This window comes from Oncorhynchus mykiss, chromosome 18 (genome assembly GCF_013265735.2).
Source record: "Oncorhynchus mykiss isolate Arlee chromosome 18, USDA_OmykA_1.1, whole genome shotgun sequence".
NCBI classification, from domain to species: Eukaryota; Metazoa; Chordata; class Actinopteri; order Salmoniformes; family Salmonidae; genus Oncorhynchus; species Oncorhynchus mykiss.
In genome coordinates, this window is record NC_048582.1 from 57,938,650 (window position 1) to 57,966,589 (window position 27,940).

Here is a 27,940-nt window from a genome sequence, read left to right on the forward strand (position 1 = left end):
CAGTCTACCAACTGAGATGTGTTAAACCCGTATTTAATTTCTGAAATGGTTAGGGTCCGTTTCAGATTTGGACTAGTTGGGCTGTCAATGGGATGCTGGTCAGAAACGGCATGAGAATAAGCTATGGTCAGAAGGTCCACGAATGTTCTACTAATTCTATGGATGTCTATCGGTGGCATAGGATTAATTTAACTCAACCAGACAGTGATGATTCAACCATCAGAAACAGTGTAACAGTATTTCAAGTTCTCCTTCCATGGCACTTAGACCACTGTTTTGTTATGGTGTTGTCACATTACGCTATTTTAATATCTGGTTTTATCCTCGTTGAGTAAAATATTACTGCTTTTTACAAAATTGTAATTTTCAATCATTGGCCTTTTGTCTTAAGTCAGTGTGACACATCTGCCTGCACTGAGGGATGAGCGTTGCCTAGATGCCACCTGTCGGAAGACAGGTGGTTATTCACCTGATGTTATAAGACAAGTTGTCTCTTGATAAATTGACATCAATATCTCAACCAAACCATGTCCATTAGATGTATTACCACAACCTAACTAGTTCACAGTTGTAAATGGCCTACCTGGATAAAAAAAAAAACTATATGCAAATAAACCAGCTAATTTATCATCTGGCTGTGTCTTTATTACCATAAAACAGTGCTTTCAAAAATCACACAGCTTTGACCCTGGACTCTTGATAGCCACACATGCAATCAGAGTGACACGACTAGGGCCTGACATCAAAGGGAAGCCACAAAGTATTGAACTGGCATTTTCAAAATGTCACACACACACATCAGTCTGGTGATCACTGACCGACAACACTCACCAAACACACTAAGGGGTCCGGCTCTATTCAATTTGTACGGCTGAAGAGTTAAGTTGTACTCACAATTCAGCATGTTGCTACAGACTATAATGTCCTGTTGAAAAGCAGTACAAAGCCACAACGACACAGGCATACTTTAGCAAGAGCAATGCTTTTATTGGTCTAGTTAATCTGGGTTATAGGGACATCCCTTATGTGCAATGCTTTACTTGGCTACCACAGGAAGCAAGAGAACTAAATACAAGGACACCGGAAATAATGAAACCTATGTTATTATTCCATAGATAAATTTGAATTAATTTCTTAAAAAAACAAAAACTTTCACCTTGTAATGCAGTGCAGGTTAAAATAGCTTCTAACAACGTCAAGGAGAAAGAGGGAGTCAGGTAATCTGTCAATGATTTACAGGCACTGGTTAGAAGTTGTCCCTAACAACCGATACAGAATCAGATATTTTAAAATCCCCCTAATGGTAGGTGAAGGACTAGCGATTGGGAATCTGATCCTAGATCTGTTAGGAGCAACTTCTCTTGAACAGTTAAAGACCAATCAAATAAGAGATGAATGGCGGTAAGACAAGTTATCTTTAGACACAGGCATTAGATGGACAGACAGCTCCCCTACCTGGAGAAACAGGGTACTACCCTACCCTTCAATTACTGCTACATACAGAGAGAAGGAAAAGGATTCCCCACACTGATAAATGCAGTATGAATTCCAGCTCCTGAGGGTAGCCTGTAGTGAACTGTCTAGTGGTGCCATCTCGTGGCAAAATGGGTATTACTATTAAAGTCACTTGTCTTGAAGTCAGAGGTGGGGTTGGATAACTACTAAGACCCAAGCATACAGGAGGGCAGGCAATAGGCATAGGAGAGATCTATAGTATTCAAGGAATACAGATCAGGTTAGAGAGGGTAATGTGTCAGACATGAGGACAGACAGGAAATGATAAAGTATTGGCGACTGCCTGACAGTAGGTTGGCTGTCATAGCCCAGTCCACATGTGCAAGTTTCATCCAGCAGTGGCACATTGGTTTGCCCCTGTGAAACAGCATATCCTCCAGGTTGGGATGAAGTAACCCCCTAAAGACTGATCTAAGGTCAGTTTTGCATTTCTCCCCCTAATGGTTAAGGTGGGGATAAGGGGATTGATAAACTGATCCTACATCTCTGGTTAGGGGTAACTCCCACCCAAATCAGTACAGTATAGTCTCTCACAGGTCCTGGGGGTTGACGATGGTGAAGTCATAGTCTTTGCTGTGAGTGCTGCCCTCGTCTGGGCTGGAGGAGCCAGACGCTGCACCCATTAGGGGGTCCTGGAACACCCCCACGCCCTCCGGCTCCACCCTGAGCGAGCCACGGAGCTGTCTGATTGGAGGGGTCCTCTCGGCCCCTCCCTCGGTGGGCTGCAGCTCTCCGTCTTGCGAGACCAGGATGTAGTCGTCCCAGTTCTTCCCCTCAGAACCCACAGACAGAGATGACTCTGGGGGAGACGCCTGCATGGGGAGACAAGGGGCTTGTTCAACACTGCTGCTGACAGGCTGATCTACAAATCACCTTGTATCAGAGAGTATGAGTATGTATGAATATAACCATGTGTGTATAACCACCTGTTGCTCTGACTCCGTGTGCTCATGCTCTTCCTCCTCTCGGTCCTTCTGTTCTCCATCACCGTCGCCACGCTGCGGTGTGGCCTGGAAGGGGTGTTTGGCATGGTGACGGTTGGCGAGCTGTTCTACGATGGCTGCAGCGGCATTGGAGGCGATGTCATAGTGGTCGTCAGCGATGGTGATCTCCTCGTTCTCATCAGCCTCCAGCAGGCTCTGGTTGAAACGCAGCGCTCCCTTCAGGATGTCCTTGATCTGACGGATTCATTCAAAAATACACAGAGCAAGTCATGATGAACACACACACACACAGAGTACAAAGAACACATGAACTGACAACACATATGGTTAAATGCCAATATTTACAAGCGGCGGAGGAAATGGCTGCCGTTTTACGGTCTCCTAACCAATTGTGCTATTGTGTTTTCTTGCGTTAATTGTAACTTATTTTGTACATAATGTTTCTGCCACCGTCTCTTATGACCAAAAAGAGCTTGTAGATATCAGGACAGCGATTACTCACCTCGTTCTGGAAGAATAAGCAAACCACCGTAGTCCCTGTGCCCAAGAACACCAAGGTAACGTGCCTAAATGATTACCAACCCGTAGCACTCATGTCTGTAGCCATGAAATGCTTTGAAAGGCTGGTCATGGCTCACATCAACACTATTATCCCAGAAACCCTAGACCCACTCCAATTTGCATTCCGCCCCAACAGATCCACAGATGATGCACTCTACTGCCCTTTCCCACCTGGACAAAAGGAACACGTATGTGAGAATGCTATTCATTGACTACAGCTCAGCGTTCAACACCATAGTGCCCTCAAAACTCATCATTAAGCTAAGGATCCTGGGACTAAACACCTCCCTCTGCAACTGGATCCTGGACTTCCACAGGCCACCCCCAGGTGGTAAGGGTAGGTAGCAACACATCTGCCACGCTGATTCTCAACACGGGGGCTCCTCGGGTGCGTGCTCAGTCCCCTACTGTACTCCCTGTTCACTCATGACTGCATGGTCAGGCACGACTCCAACACCATCATTAAGTTTGCCAACAACACAACAGGGTCTGATCACCAACAACGAGACTGTAGGGAGGTCAGAAACCTGGCCGTGTAGTGCCAGGACAACAACCTCTCCCTCAACGTGATCAAGACAAAGGAGATGATTGTGGACCACAGGAAAAGGAGAACTGAGCACACCCCCATTCTCATCGATGCGGCTGCAGTGGAACAGGTTGAGAGCTTCAAGTTCCTTGGTGTCCACATCACCAACAAACTAACATGGTCAAACAAACCAAGATAGTCGTGAAGAGCGCACGACTAAACCTATTCCCCCTGAGGAGACTGAAAAGATTTGGCATGGGTCCTCAGATGTTCAAAAGGTTCTACAGCTGCACCAGAGAGCATCCTGACTGGTTGCATCACTGCCTGGTATGGCAACTGCTCAGCCTCTGACCCCAAAGCACTAAAGAGGGTAGTGCGTACGGCCCAGTACATCACCGAGGCCAAGCTTCCTGCCATTCAGGACCTCTATACCAGGCGGTGTCATAGGAAGGCCCTAAAAAATGTTTTGTCAGACTCCAGCCACCCTAGTCGTAGACTGTTCTCTCTGCTACTGCAGGGCAAGCTGTACCAGAGTGCCAAGTCTAGGTCCAAGAGGCTTCTAAACAGCTTCTAACCCCAAGCCATAAGACTCCTGAACATCTAGTCAAATAGCTACCCAGACTTATGTGCTTTGTCTCCTCCCCTATTTTACGCTGCTGCTACTCCCTGAGTATTATCTACGCAGTCACTAATGATACCTACGTACAGTGACTCTGTACCGGTACCCCATGTATATAGCCCCGCTACTGTTATTTTACTGCTGCTCTTTAATTATTTATTTCTATTTTTTACTCACTCCTTTTTCTTAACAGCATTGTTGGTTAAGGGCTTGTAAGTGAGCATTTCACTGTAAAATGTGATTTGTCATGCACACACACACACACACACACACCTGTTTGAGTCCAGCCAGTGACACCAACACCTCGTCTTCTTTCTCCAGGTGCTCCTGTAGGATCACCTCCTGGATCTTACCTGAGACAGACATCAGATCACAGATATAGCAGTAACACACAGCCAACCAATTAAACAAAATAAAGCCTGTTTTAACCACACAACTGAGCACATGTGTATACGGATTTAAAATCACTAGATTGCTCAAAACATCACTGTAGCTATAGCTTAACTCAGCGATTCTCAACTGGTGGGTCATGACTCTGTTTTTTCTCAACGTTTCTCTGAAGAAAAAAAAACTCCAGTCTTAACATAAATCAACTAAAACTATGTAGATATGGAATGCCGTTTGGGTCTTTGCGTGTCAAAAAATGTGAAATAAGCTTTTAATTTGAGCCGTCAAATAACAACTATATTATAGAATGTTGTGCTCGCTGAATTTGCATGTGCAAGCCAAGCACCACCACTACTACGATCAGCAGCACTGTTAAAGCTGAAGAAATGAAGACCTCTACAAACAAGCACCACCACCACTACGATCAGCAGCACTGTTAAAGCTGAAGAAATGAAGACCTCTACAAACAAGCACCACCACCACTACGATCAGCAGCACTGTTAAAGCTGAAGAAATGAAGACCTCTACAAACAAGCACCACCACCACTACGATCAGCAGCACTGTTAAAGCTGAAGAAATGAAGACCTCTAGAAACAAGCACACACCACTACTACGATCAGCAGCACTGTTAAAGCTGAAGAAATGAAGACCTCTACAAACAAGCACACACCACTACTACGATCAGCAGCACTGTTAAAGCTGAAGAAATGAAGACCTCTAGAAACAAGCACACACCACTACTACGATCAGCAGCACTGTTAAAGCTGAAGAAATGAAGACCTCTAGAAACAAGCACACACCACTACTACGATCAGCAGCACTGTTAAAGCTGAAGAAATGAAGACCTCTAGAAACAAGCACACACCACTACTACGATCAGCAGCACTGTTAAAGCTGAAGAAATGAAGACCTCTAGAAACAAGCACACACCACTACTACGATCAGCAGCACTGTTAAAGCTGAAGAAATGAAGACCTCTAGAAACAAGCACACACCACTACTATGATCAGCAGCACTGTTAAAGCTGAAGAAATGAAGACCTCTACAAACAAGCACACACCACTACTACGATCAGCAGCACTGTTAAAGCTGAAGAAATGAAGACCTCTACAAACAAGCACACACCGGCCACGATGTGTTTTCATTAGCACTTTGGTAATAAGACGTTTATTTGTTCGACCAAATGGGAAAACATCTGTAAACATTTGAAATAAGATGCAGGATAAAACAAAGGTAGTTCAACATTCTCCCAGACGTGCAACAATCCCAGAGGCTGGGGGGGAACGGATGGGGATCCTACCGCTTCTGCCTGCCAGCCACATCCCAAGCAATTGTACCTGATTCAACCTAGCTAGTCAAAATTAAATACAGAATAATAATGACGCATTTTGTCAACATTGATAACAGTTTGGAAATTGGAGCCAGGCTGTCACCCTACTTTGTTGACTTTGGGTTTGCAGTATGATAAAGTCACTCAGAAATATCTTTGATACAGATTTTATTAGCAACTTCTGGGATTGCTAGCTAGCTTTAGCTTGGTATCTCGCTAGCACCAATGCAACCACCCTGAAAATAGTGATCAGAAACTGCAACCATTTTCAATATTCTTAGCAATGATTTAGGAATCCATGTGACTAAGTATTACCCAGGCAGCCACTTGTTCTCCTATTCTAAATCAATAATTAAAATAACTAGCTAGATAGATAAGTAAATAAACAAGCTAGCCAGCTACCTAGCCCTGTTACCCCCAAACTAATCTAATAAGACTGGACCCGACACTTATGTGAAGCTAGCCACAATAAGGATTAGTCAAGTGGAATTTGCAATTCGCTTTCGAAATAAAAAGGTCCCTCTTTGAAAGTAATCCAAATGGATACAAATAGTGGAATTACGCAATATTTGGACTAGATAATACTGAACAAGGTTGAAATGTTATGTAAATTCAACAAACAACAATTAGTTAATTTGACAAAACAAATGTGTTGAAATTGCACTGTTGATGTATTAGACTTCAGTATGCATTGGGGCATACTTGTATTTCACTGTAAAGCCTTACCCAATTTCATTGATCCACAATCCATAGGTATCAGTCTACTCAGTGACACCCACAGAACACAACTGTAAAGAGTCCACACATTTTTGCAGCGTAGCTCTTGCAGGACTGACTATGGGAAAAAGGTTGAGTCACGTATCCCCCGAAACATGACCCGCCAAACCACTCTTCTTAACACCCGCCCACTTAATCCAGAAGCCAGCCACACCAATGTGTCAGAGGAAACACTGTCTACCTGACGAACAAAGTCAGCCTGCAGGCTTCCAGCCCGCCACAAGGAGTCGCTAGAGCGTGATGAGCCAAGTAAAGCAAACCTAGCCCTCCCCTCCCCTAACCCAGACGACGCTGGGCCAATTGTGCGCCGCCCTATGGGACTCCCGGTCACGGCTGGTTGTGACACAGCCTGGGATCGAACCCGGGTCTGTAGTGACGCCTCAAGCACCACTCAGGAGGCCAAATTATGGGTATTTTAAATTAAACCTAGGTAGATAGCTAACTATAGCTACTGAAACAGATTGTGGTTTTGCTATGTTTTTTGTGGAGAACATTGTATAATAATAATATTATACATCATATTTTTAAACTTAACCTCTGAACTATTTCTCTTCACAGTATTTACGATATAGTTATTAGAAGCACTATTTGGCAGATTTGGTTGATTGTGTGCAATGCTGTCAAGGCAAAGGTTAGCTACTTTGAAGAATTTCAAATAACCCTCTGAATCAGAGGTGTGGGTATCTGCCTTAAACCACCGTCCATGTCATCGGCGCCCGGGGAGCAGTTGCTGTTTTTTTTATTTAACTTGACAAGCCAGTGGGTTAACTGCCTTGTTCAGAGCCGAACAACAGATTTTTACCTTGTCAGCTCAGGGATTTGATCCAACAACCTTTCGGTTACTGGCCCAACGGTCTAACCACTAGGGTACCTGCCGCCCCTGTTTGTTGGGGGTTAACTGCTAAAGGGCAGAACAGCAGATTTTTCTACTATTGTATTGGTAGTAGGTAGACTTACCAATATGTGTGTTCATCATCTTGGCACAGTACTTGCTCATGGCCTCCAGGTCGTTGATCTGACCTTGCAGGAAGGACACCTGGGCCTCCAACTCCTCCTCCTGACAACACAGAGTGGACAGCGTAAGAGAGAGTGTGGATCCTTAGAGGGAGATCGAGGAGAGAAATAGGAGATAGGTGAGAGACTTGCAGAGACAGAGAGACAGAGCTAGTGAACTCACAGCCTCTTTCTTGCCCATCATGGTCTTGCTGTGGGAGCGGGAGCGAGTGATGTTGAAGAAGGAATCCTTCTTGGTGGCCGAGAGGGGTGGAGACGACGTGCTGGTGTCACTGGTGACAGGAAGGGGTGGGGATGCAGTGGTGTGACCCCGCCCTCCAGAGAGGCTCTCTATGCTGGGGGAGGAGCTAGCTGTCCTGGAGATTTGGCCTGAAAGAGAGAAAGACATGTGGGCTAGCAGAGAGAGAGAGGAGAAGAACAGATGGACCAACCCAGTTGTCGACAACCTTGGTCCTGGAGAGCCTGTACCAGGGGGAACTTCCAGGTAGATACAACATGCAGAGTGGGTGGCAATGAAGCAGTTAAATATTTCAACTAAAAACCTTGTGTTTGGGACAAATTATTCACTAAATCCTAAACCTCAACTAAATCATGTGGAAATTGACCAAGTAGAGGTGACTAAACTGCTTGGAGTAACCCTGGATTGTAAACTGTCATGGTCAAAACATGTTGATACAACAGTAGTTAAGATGGGTAGAAGTCTGTCCATAATAAAGCACTGCTCTATCTTCTTAACACCATCAACAAGGTTTGACACACCTGGAAAACTGTTCAGTCGTGTGCCACAAAAAGGGACTTAGTAAAATTGCAATTAGGTAAGAACAGGGCAGCACAGCTAGCCCTTGGATGTACACAGAGAGCTAATATTAATAATATGCATGTCAATCTCTCCTGGCTCAAAGTGTAGGAGAGATTGATGTCATCACTACTTGTTTTTATGAGAGGTATTGGCATGTTGAATGCACCGAGCTGTCTGTTAAAACGACTAGCACACAACTCAGACACTGATGCCTACCCCACAAGACATGCCACCAGAGGTCTCTTCACAATGCCCAAGTCCAGAACAGACTATGGGAGGTACACAGTACTACATAGAGCCAGTACATGGAACTCATCAAGTAACTGATGCAAGCAGCAAAATAAATAAAAAAAAATATCAAAATACACCTTATGGAACAGCGAGGACTGTGAAGCAACAAACACACACGATAACATATACACTATACACACTTACACATGGATTTAGTACTGTAGATGTGGTGGAGTAGGGGCCTGAGAACACAGTATGTTGTGAAATCTGTGAATTATTGTAATGTTTTTAAAATTTTATACATTTCCTTAATTTTTCTGGACCCCAGGAAGAGTAGCTGCTGCCTTGGCAGGAACTAATGGGGGATCCATAAATACAAAACTCTGGACTGCCACAGTACTGCTGGCTTGTAGCGTTCAGTGATTGATTAAGACAAGGGTGAATTTGAACACTACGGCTGATCAATAATGCCATTTATTGGTTGATTAAGTAACCAGGAGGAAAAGAGTACAGAAAGCCAGCAGTACTGTGACAGTCAGAGGTCAGGGTTGAAACTAACTGGTCAAAGGGAATGCAAGCACATCACACATACACAAGCAAGCAGGTGCTGCGGTAGCAGTTACCTTTTGTGTCAGAGAAAATGTGGGCTGGGACAGGAACCTGAGAGACTCCTCCTGAAACTACATTGAACAGACAGGAGAGTAAGGCTATCGTGTCACTCGTGGACACACACACAGTCCAGAGTCCAGTACTGCTATCATGTGCTTATTGAGTAAACCTTCTCGTGACGCAACTAAGCACTTGTATGTATGGTCATGCGAGCTTCAGTGTACCTGTTCAGCGTAAAATTGTGTGTGTGTGCGCACGTGCGTGTGTTTCCGACCCTCACCTTTGCTCAGGTGGACAGGCATACTCTCAGACTTGAGTAGGCGGTGGTGCTGGGAATGGGGTGGTGTCTGCTGGGGTGCATGGCCAGACAACAAGGGCTCAGCCTGGGGGTGAGGACCCACAGTGACGGGGGAGGGGGCAGACAGGACCTCGCTATTAATTGGAGAGATGCCGCTGGAGCCACCCCCTGACAGAGCAGGGGCGATGAGCTTCCTACCGAAGCTGAGCAGACTGCTGGAGACCTTGTTGATGTTGAGAGGAGCCATCTTGCCACTGGCACTGAGAGAGGAGAAAAGAGAGAAAGGCTTAGTTTAGCAGAATATTGTGAAACAACAGTGTGTGTGTGTGTGTGTGTGTTTGTTACCATGACTGTTCCTCATGCTGTACTGTGTGTGTGTCTGCTTACCGGGTGTTGTTGACCAGGTCCGCTCCTCTGGTCTTGTAATAGTCCAGATTCTGTTGAAACTGGTAGTTGGCTGGCCGAGGATTGTTCTAAAGGAAGAGGCATCAGTGAATACAGCTCATTAAATAGTGATCAAATCAATACAAAGTGATGAAATAGAGACGTTGGGTGGGGGCTCCCCCACATAGCCTAGTCCCAGATCTGTGCTTTAGCCAACTACTCTGACTATCATGGTCACGTCCCAACCGCCTTAAAATGGATAAATATCAGAAAATCACATGATTCAGCCACTTTTCCATCTTTCCCTTCTCCACCCCCCTTTTCCCTAACCCTCATTCCACCCTCTCTTCCGCCTCAAATGTCACCAATCCATCCCATCTCCCCCTGTACCACCCCAGGGGGAGATGGGGACGCGTCTGGACAATGCAGTCCGACCCGGGGCGGTTGTGTCACACCGGATCAGACCTGCACATCTGTCAGGAACACCACACCATGATGGGACCAAGCAGTCACAGTTTACACGGGTCAGTGGTCAAATGGAGGAGACTGGACAGGACAGCTTATGTGTGTTCTTACCTTGGGATCTCTGAGGAACAGAGCCTTGTGTAGTAGGGTGTGGATGTCTCCTATAGGTGGGTAGTGCATTAGAAGGCCAAGACAGGTCTGGAAGTTACTCGCTATCACTGAGACACAGGAAAAAACAAAGAGTTAGCAAGGCTCCGTGACAGACACTAGCTAGCAGACAGACGGCTAGGCTATCAGGCAGGCTGGCTGAATAGCTGGTTGACTATGGCTGACTGTCTGAATGGCTGACAGTCTACGGCTGACTATGTCAGACAACGGCTGGACGAACGACGACGGACGAACGGCTGGCAGGCAGGCAGACAACGGCTGGCTGGCTGGCAGACAGACAACGGCTGACAGACAGACAGAGACAGACAACGGCTGCCTGGCTGACAGACAGAGACAGACAACGGCTGCCTGGCTGACAGACAGAGACAGACAACGGCTGCCTGGCTGACAGACAGACAACGGCTGCCTGGCTGACAGACAGACAACGGCTGCCTGGCTGACAGACAGACAGACAGACAGACAACGGCTGACAGACAGACAGACAACGGCTGACAGACAGACAGACAACGGCTGACAGACAGACAGACAACGGCTGACAGACAGACAGACAACGGCTGACAGACAGACAGACAACGGCTGACAGACAGACAACGGCTGACAGACAGACAGACAACGGCAGACAGACAACGGCTGACAGACAGACAGACAACGGCTGACAGACAGACAGACAGACAGACAACGGCTGACAGACAGACAGACAGACAGACAACGGCTGACAGACAGACAGACAGACAACGGCTGACAGACAACGGCTGACAGACAACGGCTGACAGACAACGGCTGACAGACAACGGCTGACAGACAACGGCTGACAACGGCAGACAGACAGACAACGGCTGACAGGCAGACAGACAGACAACGGCTGACAGGCAGACAGACAGACAACGGCTGACAGGCAGACAGACAGACAACGGCTGACAGGCAGACAGACAGACAACGGCTGACAGGCAGACAGACAGACAACGGCTGACAGGCAGACAGACAGACAACGGCTGACAGGCAGACAACGGCTGACAGGCAGACAACGGCTGACAGGCAGACAGACAGACAACGGCTGACAGGCAGACAACGGCTGACAGGCAGACAGACAGACAACGGCTGACAGGCAGACAGACAGACAACGGCTGACAGGCAGACAGACAGACAACGGCTGACAGGCAGACAGACAGACAACGGCTGACAGGCAGACAGACAGACAACGGCTGACAGGCAGACAGACAGACAACGGCTGACAGGCAGACAGACAGACAACGGCTGACAGGCAGACAGACAGACAACGGCTGACAGGCAGACAGACAGACAACGGCTGACAGGCAGACAGACAGACAACGGCTGACAGGCAGACAGACAGACAACGGCTGACAGGCAGACAGACAGACAGACAACGGCTGACAGACATACAGACAGACAGACAACGGCTGACAGGCAGACAGACAGACAGACAACGGCTGACAGGCAGACAGACAACGGCTGACAGGCAGACAGACAGACAGACAACGGCTGACAGGCAGACAGGCAGACAGACAACGGCTGACAGGCAGACAGACAACGGCTGACAGGCAGACAGACAGACAACGGCTGACAGGCAGACAGACAGACAACGGCTGACAGGCAGACAACGGCTGACAGGCTGACAACGGCTGACAGGCTGACAGGCAGACAACGGCTGACAGGCAGACAACGGCTGACAACGGCTGACAGGCAGACAACGGCTGACAGGCAGACAACGGCTGACAGGCAGACAACGGCTGACAGGCAGACAGACAGACAACGGCTGACAGGCAGACAGACAGACAACGGCTGACAGGCAGACAGACAGACAGGCAGACAGACAGACAACGGCTGACAGGCAGACAGACAGACAACGGCTGACAGGCAGACAGACAACGGCTGGCAGACAGACAGACAGACAGACAGACAGCTGAATACGACTGGCAACCAACCATCTATGTGACTGACATGTATTGATGGGTAGTGAGGGAGGTCCTTACAGGCATCTCTGATGTAGAGCAGCATGGCTACGAAGACATAGTCCACCAGGTCTAGAGTGATGCTGTCAGCGAACAGGGCATCCCACACCACCAACAGGTCCTGCAGGGGGAACTCACGGCCAAACAGCAGACGCACCCAGCGACTAGAGACGCAACGTTTAAAGAGACGCAGGCAGACACACACATTTAAACAGATGCAGGCAGACACACACTAGAGAGACAATTCACAGACAGGTGGCAGTACTCACATGCCGTATATCTGCGGGGCGATCTCCAGGCGGTTGACGTGCATGTGCAGCTCCACGTCGTGCTTCTTCACCAGTTGGTCCTGGATGCGGTTCACTTTGGTCACTATGGCAACAGACGGCCCCGAGTCTTGCGGACGGGCGAACGGCATGCTGGTCAGCATCTCGTCCTTCCCCTGAGGAGAACGTTCAGACAACATCAACAGTGTTCAGATGATGTCAACAGTGGAATAACATGAACATAAAATACAACGCTGATATACGTTAGAATAGCAGAAGCTACAATGGAGCTTCAGTAGCCGGTGAGTGCTACAACTTTAACAAGAGCACTGACCCTTCTGACTTCTCTCTCCAAGCTGGAGAACCAGGGTTCTGCTGTCTCCATCAGCTGGGAGAACATGGCACTGCAGAACACAGACACACAGAGGAGAACAGAGTGATATGGACTGGGTCTCAACAAGAACATGTTAGAAGTCTGACCTGTCCATAGGATTTCCACATTTAGAATGTAGAAGAATGTCAAATGCATATTTCACTCACTAGGCATCATGCTCATGGAACATAGGATTCAGTAGAGACAGCATCTCCTCACTGTGGACCAAACAGCATTAGATCAACACAAACCGATTTGGAGGAATGGACAGCATAGGGTGTAACTGAAGGGTAGCAGATAGATGTGAAGTAGGGGTGCCGGTGTGACTGACCTGGGGTACGCGGTCTCGCTGGCGTGCTGAAAGGCCTGATGGTCACAGTGCAGGACAAACACGATAGGAGCCAACAACTCATGCATTCCCTGCAGACAGAGAGAGTCAGAGTCAGCGAGGTCACAGATACCGAGAGAGACAGAAAGAGAACATGATTCAGCATGGCCTGTGTTTCTCTCAGCGTGATGCACGAGTTGTGTTATCAGTTTTGACAGAGCATCATTAAACTTAATTAACCAGTGGCCAGCCGTATGTCACTTCCTGTTAGAACATTGACTGGGCATCCATGCTCTCCCTGTGTAGCACAATGTGGACAGTATACGGTCTAGTCTAGGAGTTGCAACAGCATGCCTGGTGGCCCTGTCATGGTGTGCAAATTGAACATTGTGTGCCTGGTGTAGTGGTACCTGTTTGTACAGTAGCAGTTCGTTCTCTCGGGCGTAACAGAACAAGATGTCTGTCAGCTTGGTCCTGACAGCCTCGTCTTGGAAGTAACGCATCTCAGGAAAGCTACAGACAGAAAAGAGGAACAAGATGATAGAGGGAGAGAAGAGAAAACATTTAAAAAGAGGGGAGAGGAGAGAGAAGTGATGGGAAAGGTAAGATGGTGTTTATATGAGAGGCATAGAGTAGACCGGAGAAGGACTTTAGTGACTTTATTTGATAACCAGAGCTGTATTTAAAAGTGTAGCAGACTCACGTTCTCATCACATCCTGTTTGATCATCCCTCTCAGCTCTTTGTCCTGGAAGAACTTGTTCCACAGGCTCTGGACAGGAGGGAAAGGAGAGCACAGGGACATATGAACCAGGAAATACACCATAAACCCATTCACCATACTTATATTTTACAATACATTATAACACAATATAGGGACATACAGGTAACTGCCAAAATAATGGAAACACTTGAGTAAATTAGGGATATAAAGTATACTGAAAGCAGGTGCTTCCACACAGGTTGGGTTCCAGAGTTAATTAAGCAATTAACATCCCATCATGCTTAGGGTCATATATAAAAAAATGTTGGGTAGGCCACTATTTTGGCTACCATGGCTATGCCCCCATAGGATGACAATGCCCCATCCACAGAGTACGAGTGTTTACTGAATGGTTTGATGAGCATGGAAATGATGTAAACTACATGTGATGGTCCACTCATTCATCAGATCTCAACCCAATTAAACACCTATGGGAGATTCTGGAGACGGTGCCTAAGACAGCGGTTTCAACCACCAACAAAACACTAAATTATGGAATTTCTTGTGGAAGAAGGTGTAGAATGTATGCCAAGGTGTGTTGAAGCTGTTCTGGCTCGTGGTGGCCCAACGCCCTATTAAGACACTATGTTGGAGTTTCCTTTATTTTGGCAGTTAGCTCTACATCATAATAAAGGTATGATATACATTTACAACAGGGATACCCCCATAGTCCTGTGATAGAGGGATATTTAGGACGTCCATATACCCCATTATGGATAAGGAGTTGTATTCAGAGAAACTCAGGCTTCACTACACTTACCCCCTCGTCTTGTGAGAGTGGATTGTTGACCACCAGGTCCTGCTGGCCTGCAGCTTTACGGGGGTTGGTGATGTGCTGAGACGAGAGGGGAGAGAGTCAGTGACTGGCACACACACACATACACACAGAGACACACACACACAATAACTCACAGTCTCTTTGATCTTCTCATACTGGGCTCGCAGCTCCTTTGTCTTGTTGAGCCATTGGCTCTTATCCTCAGGAAGGACCTCCAGGTACAACTAGAAGACAACAAGACATGCTAGAACTTCCTTCAGATACCATTGACCGCACAGTAGCAAATAAAACATTAAACACTATAGCTAAAACACCTTTCACACAACAGTCATATCAGTGTTAACTTTTAATCCATTGTTCCTCCCGAGTGACGCAGCGTGTTACTACAGATCCTGGTTCGATACCGGGCTATGTCGCAGCCTGCCGCGACCGGGAGACCGATGAGGCGACGCACAATTGGCCAAGTGTCATCCGGGTTAGGGGAGGTTTTGGCCAGCCAGGATGTCCTTGTCCCGTAACACTAGTGACTCCTGTGGCAGGCACGGCACATTCATGCTGACACTGTCACCAGCTGTACAGTGTTTTCTCCGACACATTGGTGCGGCTGGCTTCCATGTTAAGCGTGCATTGTGTCAAGAAGCAGTGCGGCTTGGCAGGGTTTTGTTTCGGAGGACGCACAGCTCTCGATCTTCGCCTCTCCTTTGTCCGTACGGGAGTTGCAACGATGATACAAGACTAACTACCAATTGGATATGACAAAAATCAGGGAGAAAAAGGGGTTATACATTTTTGTAATTAAAACCGTTCAATCCCATTACCTAGGTCTAGATAATCAAATAAGACACAGCCATACACAGAGTATTCTGAAGAGAGAGAAACCTGAGAGCCATCTTTGTGAGTGGTTTACCTTCCAGCACACACTGCGGAATCGGCTGCTCCGCAATCGGCCACTGATGCCTGCCTGCCGAATCCTGGCCAGATAATTACTGTTCAAGAACAAGTCATCCCATTCTTTCCTTCGGAGGGAGGTTGGGTAACGGGAGAGATGAGAAGTTTTGGTGAGTTTGTGCAATTTTATTTAATCTAATGTGCAATACACAGAGAATTAGATCTGCATGTGACATGGACCGAAATATAAATCACACGCACACATTAAGCATGAACACACACAGCACAGCAACATGAGTTCTTACCTGTAGGAAAGGAAGGTGGACTCAGACTCCGAGTAAGACAACCTGCTACTATCCAGAGATCCTCCTGTAAAACAAACTAAGCAGTTCACACACGCAGCCACTAGAAGGCGGCATTGACACCAATTACATGATCAGTGAGGCTCATCTTCAAAGTAATGGATGTTTAAACGCATCCTTCTCTCTGACAGATTTCAATAGGCATGTTCAATAGCATGGTTTCTACCACATTACATTTACCAATGAAATCATGTCACGGGGAAAAGGACAGCGGTATGTCTCAGGGCATTTCTCAAGCGTGAGTAAGACGCAGGGAAGTCACAAACCTAAAATCATCATCATACATAACTCATTTGCCCTGCAGGTTAACACACACACACACACACACTCCTGGGAGCTGTCAATCAACATTAGTTACAGAAGTGTATCATGTGACGTTGCTCTGGGGACACTCACTATGAAAATTCATTAGCTAAACACGCTAACCCATCTTTCGTCCGCAGGCGTCATCAGCTGTGTTCATAACTCACCGTTATACAATCCACTACACACTCCATACCTTTCTCCGTCAATATTTCCTTTGTCACAGTCTTTCGTTATCCCCACATTCAACTACCTCGCATCCCCCCCGACTCTCCTTCGCTCGTCATTAAATGGTGTTTGGTTATGAATATGAAGTGTTAATAACTGCTTAATTAAGCCTCAAATGGTTGCCATAAAGGGTTAACATGTAAATATAGCTTTAATGAACCATGTTGACCCACCACGGCTGTGGTTCTTGTTGAAGTTGTGGAGAGGGTCGAAGCCAGGCTCCTGCTCTCCCTCAGGCTGGAGAGGGTGGTGGGTCTCGAAGTTAGGGTGCTGCATGACCACCACACAACAGAACCTGGGATGAGAACAACAGGAGGGGTTAAAACTACCTGTGTACCACCACAGAACAAGAAACACAACAACACAGAACAAGAGTAGGATGACTGCAGCAGTAGACACCATAGAGTAAGAACAAAACACCACAGAGCAAGAGGACTCATCTGATAAAAGATTCCTTAATAGAAAATGACTCAAGTAAAAGTCACCCAGTAAAATTCTACTTAAGTATATTTTAAACCAAAAACTTTTACTCAAGTATCAAATGTAACTACTAAAATATACCTAAGTATCGAAAGAAAGTATAAATAATTTCACATAAATTATATTAAGCAAACCAGACAGCAACATTCTTGTTTTTAAAATGTACAGATACTCAGAGGCACACGCCAACATTCTGACATCATTTACAAACGAAGCATGCATGTTTAGTGAGTCCGCCAGATCAGAGGCCGTAGAGATGACCAGGGATGTTCTGTGGATGTGTGAAGTGGACCATTTTCCCGTCCTGCTAAACATTCCAAATGTAATGAGTACTTTTGGGTGTCAAGGAAAATGTTTGGAGTAAAAAGTACAAATACTTTTTTCTTAATGTAGTGAAGTAAAAATGGTCAAATATAAATTGTAAAGTACAGATAGCCCCAAAAAACTACTTAAGCAGTAGTTTAAAGTACTTTAAGTATTTTACACCACTGGGACTAAGTTTAGTAGAGCAATTAAAAACAGAACAAATATACCCATGTTATGTACCCAGTAGGTCACTCAGGTCCTCTGGCACTGGCCTTTTAACGATCCCAAAGCCTAGGACCAAGAGGCAGCCTTTTAACTATCCCAAAGCCCAGGACCAAGAGACAGCCTTTTAACTATCCCAAAGCCCAGGACCAAGAGACAGCCTTTTAACTATCCCAAAGCCCAGGACCAAGAGGCAGCCTTTTAACTATCCCAAAGCCCAGGACCAAGAGACAGCCTTTTAACTATCCCAAAGCCCAGGACCAAGAGGCAGCCTTTTAACTATCCCAAAGCCCAGGACCAAGAGGCATGGAGAGACAGCCTTTTAACTATCCCAAAGCCTAGGACCAAGAGACAGCCTTTTAACTATCCCAAAGCCCAGGACCAAGAGGCATGGAGAGACAGCCTTTTAACTATCCCAAAGCCTAGGACCAAGAGGCAGCCTTTTAACTATCCCAAAGCCCAGGACCAAGAGGCATGGAGAGACAGCCTTTTAACTATCCCAAAGCCTAGGACCAAGAGACAGCCTTTTAACTATCCCAAAGCCCAGGACCAAGAGGCATGGAGAGACAGCCTTTTAACTATCCCAAAGCCCAGGACCAAGAGGCATGGAGAGACAGCCTTTTAACTATCCCAAAGCCTAGGACCAAGAGGCAGCCTTTTAACTATCCCAAAGCCTAGGACCAAGAGACAGCCTTTTAACTATCCCAAAGCCCAGGACCAAGAGGCATGGAGAGACAGCCTTTTAACTATCCCAAAGCCTAGGACCAAGAGACAGCCTTTTAACTATCCCAAAGCCTAGAAACAAGAGGCATGGAGAGACAGCCTTTTAACTATCCCAAAGCCCAGGACCAAGAGGCATGGAGAGACAGCCTTTTAACTATCCCAAAGCCCAGGACCAAGAGGCATGGAGAGACAGCCTTTTAACTATCCCAAAGCCTAGGACCAAGAGGCAGCCTTTTAACTATCCCAAAGCCTAGGACCAAGAGACAGCCTTTTAACTATCCCAAAGCCCAGGACCAAGAGGCATGGCGAGACAGCCTTTTAACTATCCCAAAGCCTAGGACCAAGAGGCATGGAGAGGCAGCCTTTTAACTATCCCAAAGCCCAGGACCAAGAGGCATGGAGAGACAGCCTTTTAACGATCCCAAAGCCCAGGACCAAGAGGCATGGAGAGACAGCCTTTTAACTATCCCAAAGCAGAGGACCAAGAGGCATGGAGAGACAGCCTTTTAACGATCCCAAAGCCCAGGACCAAGAGGCATGGAGAGACAGCCTTTTAACAATCCCAAAGCCCAGGACCAAGAGGCATGGAGAGACAGCCTTTTAACTATCCCAAAGCCTGGGACCAAGAGGCATGGAGAGACAGCCTTTTAACAATCCCAAAGCAGAGGACCAAGAGGCATGGAGAGACAGCCTTTTAACTATCCCAAAGCCTAGGACCAAGAGGCATGGAGAGGCAGCCTTTTAACTATCCCAAAGCCTAGGACCAAGAGGCAGCCTTTTAACAATCCCAAAGCCTAGGACCAAGAGGCATGGAGAGACAGCCTTTTAACTATCCCAAAGCCTAGGACCAAGAGGCATGGAGAGACAGCCTTTTAACTATCCCAAAGCCTAGGACCAAGAGGCATGGAGAGGCAGCCTTTTAACGATCCCAAAGCCCAGGACCAAGAGGCATGGAGAGACAGCCTTTTAACGATCCCAAAGCCCAGGACCAAGAGGCATGGAGAGACAGCCTTTTAACTATCCCAAAGCCTTGGACCAAGAGGCATGGAGAGACAGCCTTTTAACGATCCCAAAGCCCAGGACCAAGAGGCATGGAGAGACAGCCTTTTAACGATCCCAAAGCCCAGGACCAAGAGGCATGGAGAGACAGCCTTTTAACGATCCCAAAGCCCAGGACCAAGAGGCATGGAGAGGCAGCCTTTTAACGATCCCAAAGCCCAGGACCAAGAGGCATGGAGAGACAGCCTTTTAACGATCCCAAAGCCCAGGACCAAGAGGCATGGAGAGGCAGCCTTTTAACGATCCCAAAGCCCAGGACCAAGAGGCATGGAGAGGCAGCCTCTAGTTATTTTGCCCCAGCCTCTGGAATAGCCTGCCAGAGAACCTGAGGGGGCCTAAACTGTGGATTTTTTTTTAGCTTTGCTTTTCCTTAGTGTGCTTTTTAGTCGTTCGTTTTTATTGTTATTTTGTTTTTTATCCTCTTAAGCGTTTTGTGCAGTTTTTATTTTCATTCGTTTTTTTTCCTGTGAAGCACATTGAGTTACATTCCCTGTCTGAAATGTGCTGTATAAATAAAGTTAGATTTACTAATAATATTATCCAGTTCAGCTCCAGGCCTATGCTTTTTGTCTGTCTTTGTTCCATGTCAGTACTTACAGTCACAACGTTGTGTTCCTCCTCAGCCGAGACTCAGGAAAGATGAGGGTTTAGGCTATCTGAGAGAAACACAAAAGAGACATTCAGGACAAAAAGAGAAACGAAAAAGGCAAAGGCTTGGCATTTTTCCCTCTGTCCCTGGGTATAAATAGGATCACTTGGGGGAATTCAACACAACATAAGGCTACGCAGTATAGGCTAGGCTTGTGCGGTATACCGTACACAACTACTCATACAAGTGAACTATCAAAGATATGCCAAATAAACTACTCCATCTCAGGTCTCCAACTATCCACATGGTTTGCTAACCAAATGGCTAGCTTGCCAGATCGAGCTTCTTGGTTACGACAGATACGATCAATTCCTTCCTGGATCAAAATCCCTGCAGCCTAAATGGGTTTTGTGCATCAAATGCATGTTTGGAAAGTAATAGTGCCCCTTGTGTGCATTGCCAGTAATACCGAATACCTCCTTATGGTACAGGAACGGTATGAAAGTGTGGGTACCGGCCAACCCTAGTGTAGGCTACTCAAATGTCTGTTGAGTGGCTTTGAAACGTCACTGACATAGGATACACTGATTTAATAAGACAGAATGGACAAGATTTGATAAATAACACATCTCAATTTACAAAGGAAAACATTCTAATCACATATAAAGACAGTCAAGTGGCTTGTGCATAAAAACAACCACTTCCATGGAGGAAGAGCACAGAGCAGGGATAGCCCAGGGAATTCTCACCCCATATTCACTATGGCATTTAAGACTGACAGCTCTGTGGGAGATCTGTGACGAAAGAAAGACAAAACATTGACACTACATGCTCCTACCAAAATAAAATAAATGACCAATCAAGACGTTTCACATAACAGTACAATGACACGGACATTGAGCAGGAACTTCCAGAACTAGTCGACGACATGCCGTTCATCAAAAGACGCCAAAGTCTTAAAATTGTCCTCAAACCATGTTGATTTAATTAAGGTTAAACCCGTGGGCCACCCGAGGGACATAGTGGTCTAAACAACTGCATCGCAGTGCTAGAGGCGTCACTACAGACCCGGGTTCGATCCCAGGCTGTGTTATAGCCGGCCGCGACCAGGAGAGGCATGAGGCCGTGCACAATTGGCCCAGAGTCGCCGGATTATGGGAGGGTTTGGCCAGACGTCCTCGTCCTGTCACACTCTAGCGACTTCGGTAGCCAGCTGTACAGTGTTTCCTGGTTAAGCGAGCAGTGTGTCATGAAACAGTGCGGCTGGGCGGGGGACACATGGCTCCCGACCTTCGCCTCTCCAGAGTCCGTACGGGAATAGCAGGGATGGGACAACACTGTAAATACCAAATTGGGTATGACAAATTGGGCAGCAAAAAAGAGGGGTAAAAAGTACCTCCCAAAATAAAAATAACTAAAATATATATATATATATATATATGTTAAACACCGCCACCTCTCCATTATTTATCCTGGATGGGCATCTTCCATGGTTATGTATGCGTGTGCGTGTGTACGTACTTGGGTTATCACAATACTACAATACCTGATTTTCCATGGCAAAAAGGAAAGCAAAAACAATTCCTTGCCATGATTCCTCTGAGTATTGCAATGCTGGTATGGTGACAAGCCTAGTGCGTACACATATGTAGGCTAAGCCTAACACACAATTCCTTCCACTGCAGCAGTGAGAGCATTATGCATTTTCCTTTATTAATTATGGAAATCACCCAACAAAAGCATCTCCTTAAACCCATTAACGAGGCGCATGGAACCCGGCTTTGATAAATCAACCGCGCACACTATCAAAATATAAATAATGTTATATGCGTACTCTATGTTCCTGTTTGGCTCTGCAACATCTGTTCCTCACAAAGACTAATGCCTTCAAGTTATCTGAGTTTTTCCCCCTTTTAAAAGACAATATCCCATTAAATAATTCAAACTAATCTCCAACAATAGCTAGAGACATGCTGTGAATAGGTCAATAATAATGCACTGCATTTCATCATGATGAAGTTGAGCAGATTCTTCTCAGAGTTAGGCATGTTTCAGAAGTGTCCGAAGGGCTCGAATCTCAGAACTATAGTTGAGGATCCTTATAGAGGACTTCTTCTTTACCCTAGTTTAATTGTTTCATTCATTATGCCTCTACTCCCAGAATCCAGAGGCTATTCCAACATTCTGAATTCCAGGAAGAGGAAACTTGAGGAATAACTGATTAAATCACTCAATCTTGTAATTCTGAACAGGATGTTGAGATCCTCATATAAAATCACTCACTAGTCAGGCCATGTAAGGGAATGTAACAGACGGACTGTACTACTGAGACGTGTTGCGTGTTGTGTGTTGCGTGTTCACGGCCATGTCTGGTGGAAGGTTTCACTTCCTTTCTAAAAGTTATCCTCCAGAGAGTAATCTTCTGCTCTGCAACAACGGCAAACTTCTCAGCGCAAATAACACATTAGGTACTGCATAATGTACTACATATCACCAGGACATACGTCAATAATTCACTGAATTCATTTTTTATGATGTAATCAAATAAATACATAATGGAAGCCATTAATAAACCAATAGGTAAATTGCTTGCACTGCTATCTACAAACTTACATTGGGATGAGAAGATACTTTGTGTATATATATAGTATGTGGACATCCCTCCAAATAAGTGGATTTGGCCATTTCAGCCACACCCGTTGCTGACAGGTGTATAAAAATTGAGCACACAGCCATGCAATCTCCATAGACAAAGATTGGCAATAGAATGGCCTTATGAAAGCGCTCAGTGACTTTTAAAGTGGCACTGTCACAAATTGCCCCCTTCCCAACAATTCCATTTTTCTAGGAGCAACAAAGACTCAGCCGCGAAGTGGTATGCCACACAAGGTCACAGAACGGGACCGCAGTGCTGAAGCAGGAGCGGGTAAAAATCGTCTTTCCTCGGTTGCAACACTCACTACTGAGTTTCAAACTGCCTCTGGAAGCAAAGTCAGCACAATAACTGTTTGTCCTGGGAACGAGCAGCTGCACACAAGCCTAAGATCACCATGTGCAATGCCAAGCGCCGGCTGGAGTGGTGTAAAGCTTGCTGCCATTTGACTCTGGAGCAGCGGAAGAGCGTTCTATGGCGTGATGCTTCACCATCTGGCAGTCCAACAAACTAATCTCCACATACTTTTGGTCATGTAGTGTACTTGCCTGTGATTTAGCCTACTGTAACAAGGTCCACTGAATCCCACCTCTGTGTGGGAAAAAAGGGTCCACTGGGAACAAACGGAACAAAACAGGGAGGGACCTACCTTAACTTGTCCAATAAGAAAAGCTTGTTTTCATATTAATTTGCAAAACATTTTGCTACGTGTGCAATAATGAACACAACCCAGGCATTTGAAGATAGTCTGTAAGCCATTAATAGAAATCATCATGACACATTTGAGTCCTCCTGCCCTGACCTGTACATGACCTCAGCCAGTAGCCTAGATACATTATCCTAGTTGATTGAAGAAGGTACGATGAGAACACATTAAAGAAACAGAAGGCTAAATTAGACAAACACCTTAGAAAATAAAATGAGAAATGCAAGTGAAATACATACACCTTCATACCATCAGGGATATTAATAGAGCACCATTATCATTCACTTCCTCTTTACTATAAACAGATTGAGAACATCACTTGCTGTTAAGAGGTGAAGTTAGTTTTTGTGTGTGTGTGTGTGTGTGAGAGAGAGCGAGACGTAGGACTCGGAAGGCCCAAAACGGTTGAAAACCAATTGGGTATAAACTGAGCTAGACATAGAGGCTGAGTAGCCTCTGCCCAGAGCCATAAAGCTCTTCTGCTTTCTGTGAGGCTTTGATTATGGTGTTTTAGAACAGCAGATCAGCTGAGAGGCCCTGGGCATTCTGAGTTATGACAACACTGGAGACAACAGCAGTACAGCAGAATATACTGAGGGAAAACCAGAAACAGAGAAGGGTACTTCAGTGCCAGTAGAGAGGACGAGCCTGACGTCTTTCATGTGACTGAGGGTCCATTTTAGTGGATGTAGTACACTATACAGATTGCTATCAAGAGGACTTCGAAACAACGAAATGGAACTTTCCTGTGCATTAATAACAAACTTGTATTCCATACGTAAATACGAATAAAATTGTCAAATTACAAGCCTAGTTGGTTTAGCAAGGGGAAAAGACAGGAACATTCCAGCTAGCCATGATTGGCTGAGATTATGGATGGGCTGGACATGCTGGGAGATGAGTTTGGATTGGTCTGCCATGCTTCCGTCTATAACATGAGCTGTTCAGCATGTATTGGCAGCCCTTTTTACTGTACCGTTTTTGAAAGATATAATGTTAGCTATCGAGAAAAACAAAAGTTTTGCTACTTTTCTCAACAACAACACTTTCTGCACACGCCACAGTCAGTGTGAACCGGAGTGACTTAACAACGCTGGCCAAACAAGATGTACCTACAAACAAAAATAGTTAAATGGTTCCAGTCTGCCATGAAGCGTTCATCCATGTATGCTGGTAAGAGTCTAGCTACATTTTCAAAGATATATCACTTTTTAAACTAAATTTGAAACTTTCTTTCCAAGTTAAAGCATTAGCTAGCTAGCGAACGTTGGCATGCTAGCTAAGGTTACTTGTATGATCTGTGTAATAATATTATTCAAATCAGAAATCCCTTTGCATTACTAGTTAAAGCCTAATGTTAGCTAGCTAACATTGAACCTAGTTGGTTAGCTTTAGCTACCTGCAGATTCATACTACAGCTATGACAATGTTTGTATTGGTACAGTGCCTTTAGAAAGTATTCAGACCCCTTGACATTTTCCACATTTTGTTAGGTTACAGCCATATTCTAAAATGGACTAAATAGTTTCCCCCCCCCTCATCTATCTACACAATCTATTCACTACCCAGGGAGTTGTTTCTCTGAGACTGTCACATCCGCTTGCTCTATAGAGGTTAGGCTGAGGTTTCTGATAAGCAATTTGTGACAAATGTATTGGTAAAAAAAAGTCCTACACTAGCCAATATCAGTCATTGTTCGGTGACTGAACAGTGAGGGGTCAACACAACATGACACACGTCACCCGTTTCAGGAAAATAGGCGTATGTCACGGGTCACTACATCACAGAAGAGCCGTTTGAACGTAAACTTTTTTTTAAATCAAAATGCGTGTATCTCACAGTAAAACTGCATAAGAGTTGTTCTCCACTTTCTGGAGAACCAAGTTTTGAAATCAGTGGAATCTGAGTATAAATAGCTAAGGAGATGGAGAAAACACCGGTCTCTGGATTACATCTTCAAATTTATGGCAACCATGGCATCCGTGACAGGAGACACGTCCATCTATGATGTATCCCGGTGTAAGATAGTCTAGCTAGCTACATTTTCAGATATTACATGTTTCGAATTTGGACAGAAAGTAGTTTCATTTCAAGTTAAAGTGTACTGTCAGCTAGCTAACGTTAGCTGGCTGGCTAGCTAACATTACATGTATGATCTTATTATATGAATCTCAGAGCCATTTGCTTGGCTAGTTAAAGCCTAATGTTAGCTAGCTAACATTTAACCTGGTTGGATAGCTACCTGCAGATTCATGCAGGGTAGTAACGTCATGAGTTGGGATTATGGCTCATTGTTTAGCTAGCTAGCTAAATGTCTTAACAAAAGACTCCACTATTCAAATAACCATTTCTGGTGCGTTCGTAAATTCAGTCTGACCAGCTACTCCGATTTCAGAGCACTCTCGTCTGAGTGTGCCAGAGCGCAGAATAACTAATGAATTTACGAACTCTCAACACCCTAGGCCGAGTAAAATGGTCAGAGTTTGGGTGGGGGCTAAAGCTTAAGAGGGTGTGAATGATGCTGAATGGGTGTAGACAAAGAAGAGCTCTACAGTAGGTACCAAAACATTCCAAGGCCATTTTCTCAAAAGTGAGGTTATAAGTTTATCAACTTTCAAAGCAGAATTACTTTTTCATTGTTCCTCAAATGCAGTGTATGATATACCATTGTGTAGCTCTGTGACTCTGCTTTTATTCAATGTAAAATAACTATTTCAAATGTTGCTACATAAGACCGAATCAAGGCGGTTGGTCTTATATTATTGCAGTTTCTCATTAGTGGTTTACCTCACAATACACAGATCGTTTCGTTTGGGTAGGCTATGTGCTGGCTGGCTGCTCATTTCAGTCTCTGCAGTCAGTGCACCTCGCTCAGAGATCAAAGGTTCGATACTGACAGAACGCTTCTCTTATGGTAAAGACCTCTCCTGTCTGGGCGGCCTCTGGCCAAAACAACTCTTATACAACCTATCTTTGGTACTGTCACTGGACTATGCTGGGTCACGATAGTGTTGTTGGCACCTGTAACTTGGACATAATAAAAACAGGTAGACATGGCAAGCACTAGCTAGCCATTGTTTAAAATAAGAAGCAACATAGCTAGCAAACAGCTTTGGGACAACATCGGGAGTCTATTGTTTGGACTCCCTGATTTGTGAATCGTTCTGGTGGTTGGATAAGGAAAATATCCCCAACCAAAAAATAGCCGGCTACACACACAAAAAAACGATCTGTCAACAAAGGCATATTTATAATCTCTAGGAACTATATTTAAAGTGAATTTGATCCTCGCTATAAAATAAACGCTTGAATCAACCTGCACGGTTTTCTTTATAGAAAGGGTGATCAGACCAATTTCCACCGCAATGACTGTCGATGTGCAATATATTGGCATGATATAGTTAGCAACTAGCTCTACTAGTTAGATGTCCAGCATGGTGGTAGAAAAACAAACATGTCTTTAACTAGGTAGCAACGCCATGCATATTTACAATCGCTAGAAAATACTTACGTAGCTGACTTCTAGCTAGCTATATAATCTAGTCGTCAAACTGTTTTGCAAGTATTTTTCGGGTTAGCGTTCAGGCTAGCTGCACGAGCTTTCACACAGGCCTAGCGCTACACTTCCGACATACAGCTCTGTGGCTAAAGACAAATCAATATAGCAACTTCATACAAACGCACGGGTTATTTCCAGTTATTAAAAATCCCATTGCATATTCCGTCGTTTAATGTGAGAGTGCATTTACCTGTTCTGCTCATGCGGGGCTCCCCATTCTGTGCTGTCTTCTGATAGTAAACAGTCGCGAGTAAAGTGTGTTGAGGCACAGCTGATAGAACATGTGACTAGGGAGATTAAGTGATTTCAGCGCGTGCGCGAGATGCATAATAATCCCTGAAATAATACATCATAAAAAAGACAGAACGGGCTTGCAAAATAGTAACCTTGTGATATGTTTCATTTATATAGTCTAACATATCCTACATCAAAACATAGCACGCATGAGATGGGCTTCACTGTATTTCCTCTGTCATGTAATGAATAGGCCCATGCTGATGAAGATGATGATGAGTGTGTGGTGGTGAACTAATGAATGAATCAATCCAATGTATTTATAAAGACCTTTTTACATCAGCTGATGTCACAAAGTGCTATAGAGAATGCCAGTCTAAAACCCCAAACAGCAAGCAATGCAGACTAGAAGCACCAGTGGCTAGGAAAAACTCCTTAGAAAGGCAGGAACATAGGAAGAAACCTAGAGAAGAACCAGGCTCGGAGGGGTGGCCAGTTCTCTCTGGCTGTCCCGGGTGGAGAT

General features: G+C 45.4%; 1 protein-coding gene across 2 annotated transcripts; it reads right to left on the reverse strand.

Annotated features, from left to right (window-relative positions):
- Positions 1-963: 963 nt before the first annotated feature.
- Positions 964-27,501, reverse strand: LOC110496593 (TBC1 domain family, member 5). Of its 2 annotated transcripts, XM_036953348.1 has the most exons (23): positions 27,374-27,501; positions 20,274-20,332; positions 17,060-17,181; positions 16,299-16,362; positions 16,013-16,121; positions 15,240-15,329; positions 15,088-15,162; positions 14,269-14,336; positions 13,976-14,078; positions 13,569-13,657; positions 13,405-13,455; positions 13,199-13,268; positions 12,868-13,040; positions 12,620-12,762; positions 10,572-10,678; positions 9,999-10,084; positions 9,594-9,871; positions 9,328-9,384; positions 7,838-8,043; positions 7,618-7,717; positions 4,439-4,518; positions 2,442-2,693; positions 964-2,327 (listed from the first exon to the last, which is right to left on the reverse strand). In XM_036953348.1, the coding sequence occupies exons 3-23, from the start codon at positions 17,160-17,162 to the stop codon at positions 2,046-2,048; spliced, it is 2,586 nt and encodes an 861-aa protein (XP_036809243.1). In that variant the 5' UTR covers positions 17,163-17,181; positions 20,274-20,332; positions 27,374-27,501; the 3' UTR covers positions 964-2,045. The 2 variants fall into 2 exon arrangements, with proteins under 2 accessions (XP_036809243.1, XP_036809244.1); XM_036953349.1 differs by lacking the exon at positions 9,328-9,384.
- Between the last annotated feature and the right edge of the window lie 439 nt (positions 27,502-27,940).

Excerpts from the sequence above, each read along its gene's own strand:
- LOC110496593 (XM_036953348.1), bottom strand. The coding sequence starts at position 17,162 with ATGCAGCACCCTAACTTCGAGACCCACCACCCTCTCCAGCCTGAGGGA. Across the intron at positions 15,163-15,239 it reads ATGAGAAGATCAAAGAGACT|CACATCACCAACCCCCGTAA; the intron begins GTGAGTTATTGT and ends CTCTCGTCTCAG. Across the intron at positions 2,694-4,438 it reads CACTGGCTGGACTCAAACAG|ATCAAGGACATCCTGAAGGG; the intron begins GTGTGTGTGTGT and ends TGAATCCGTCAG.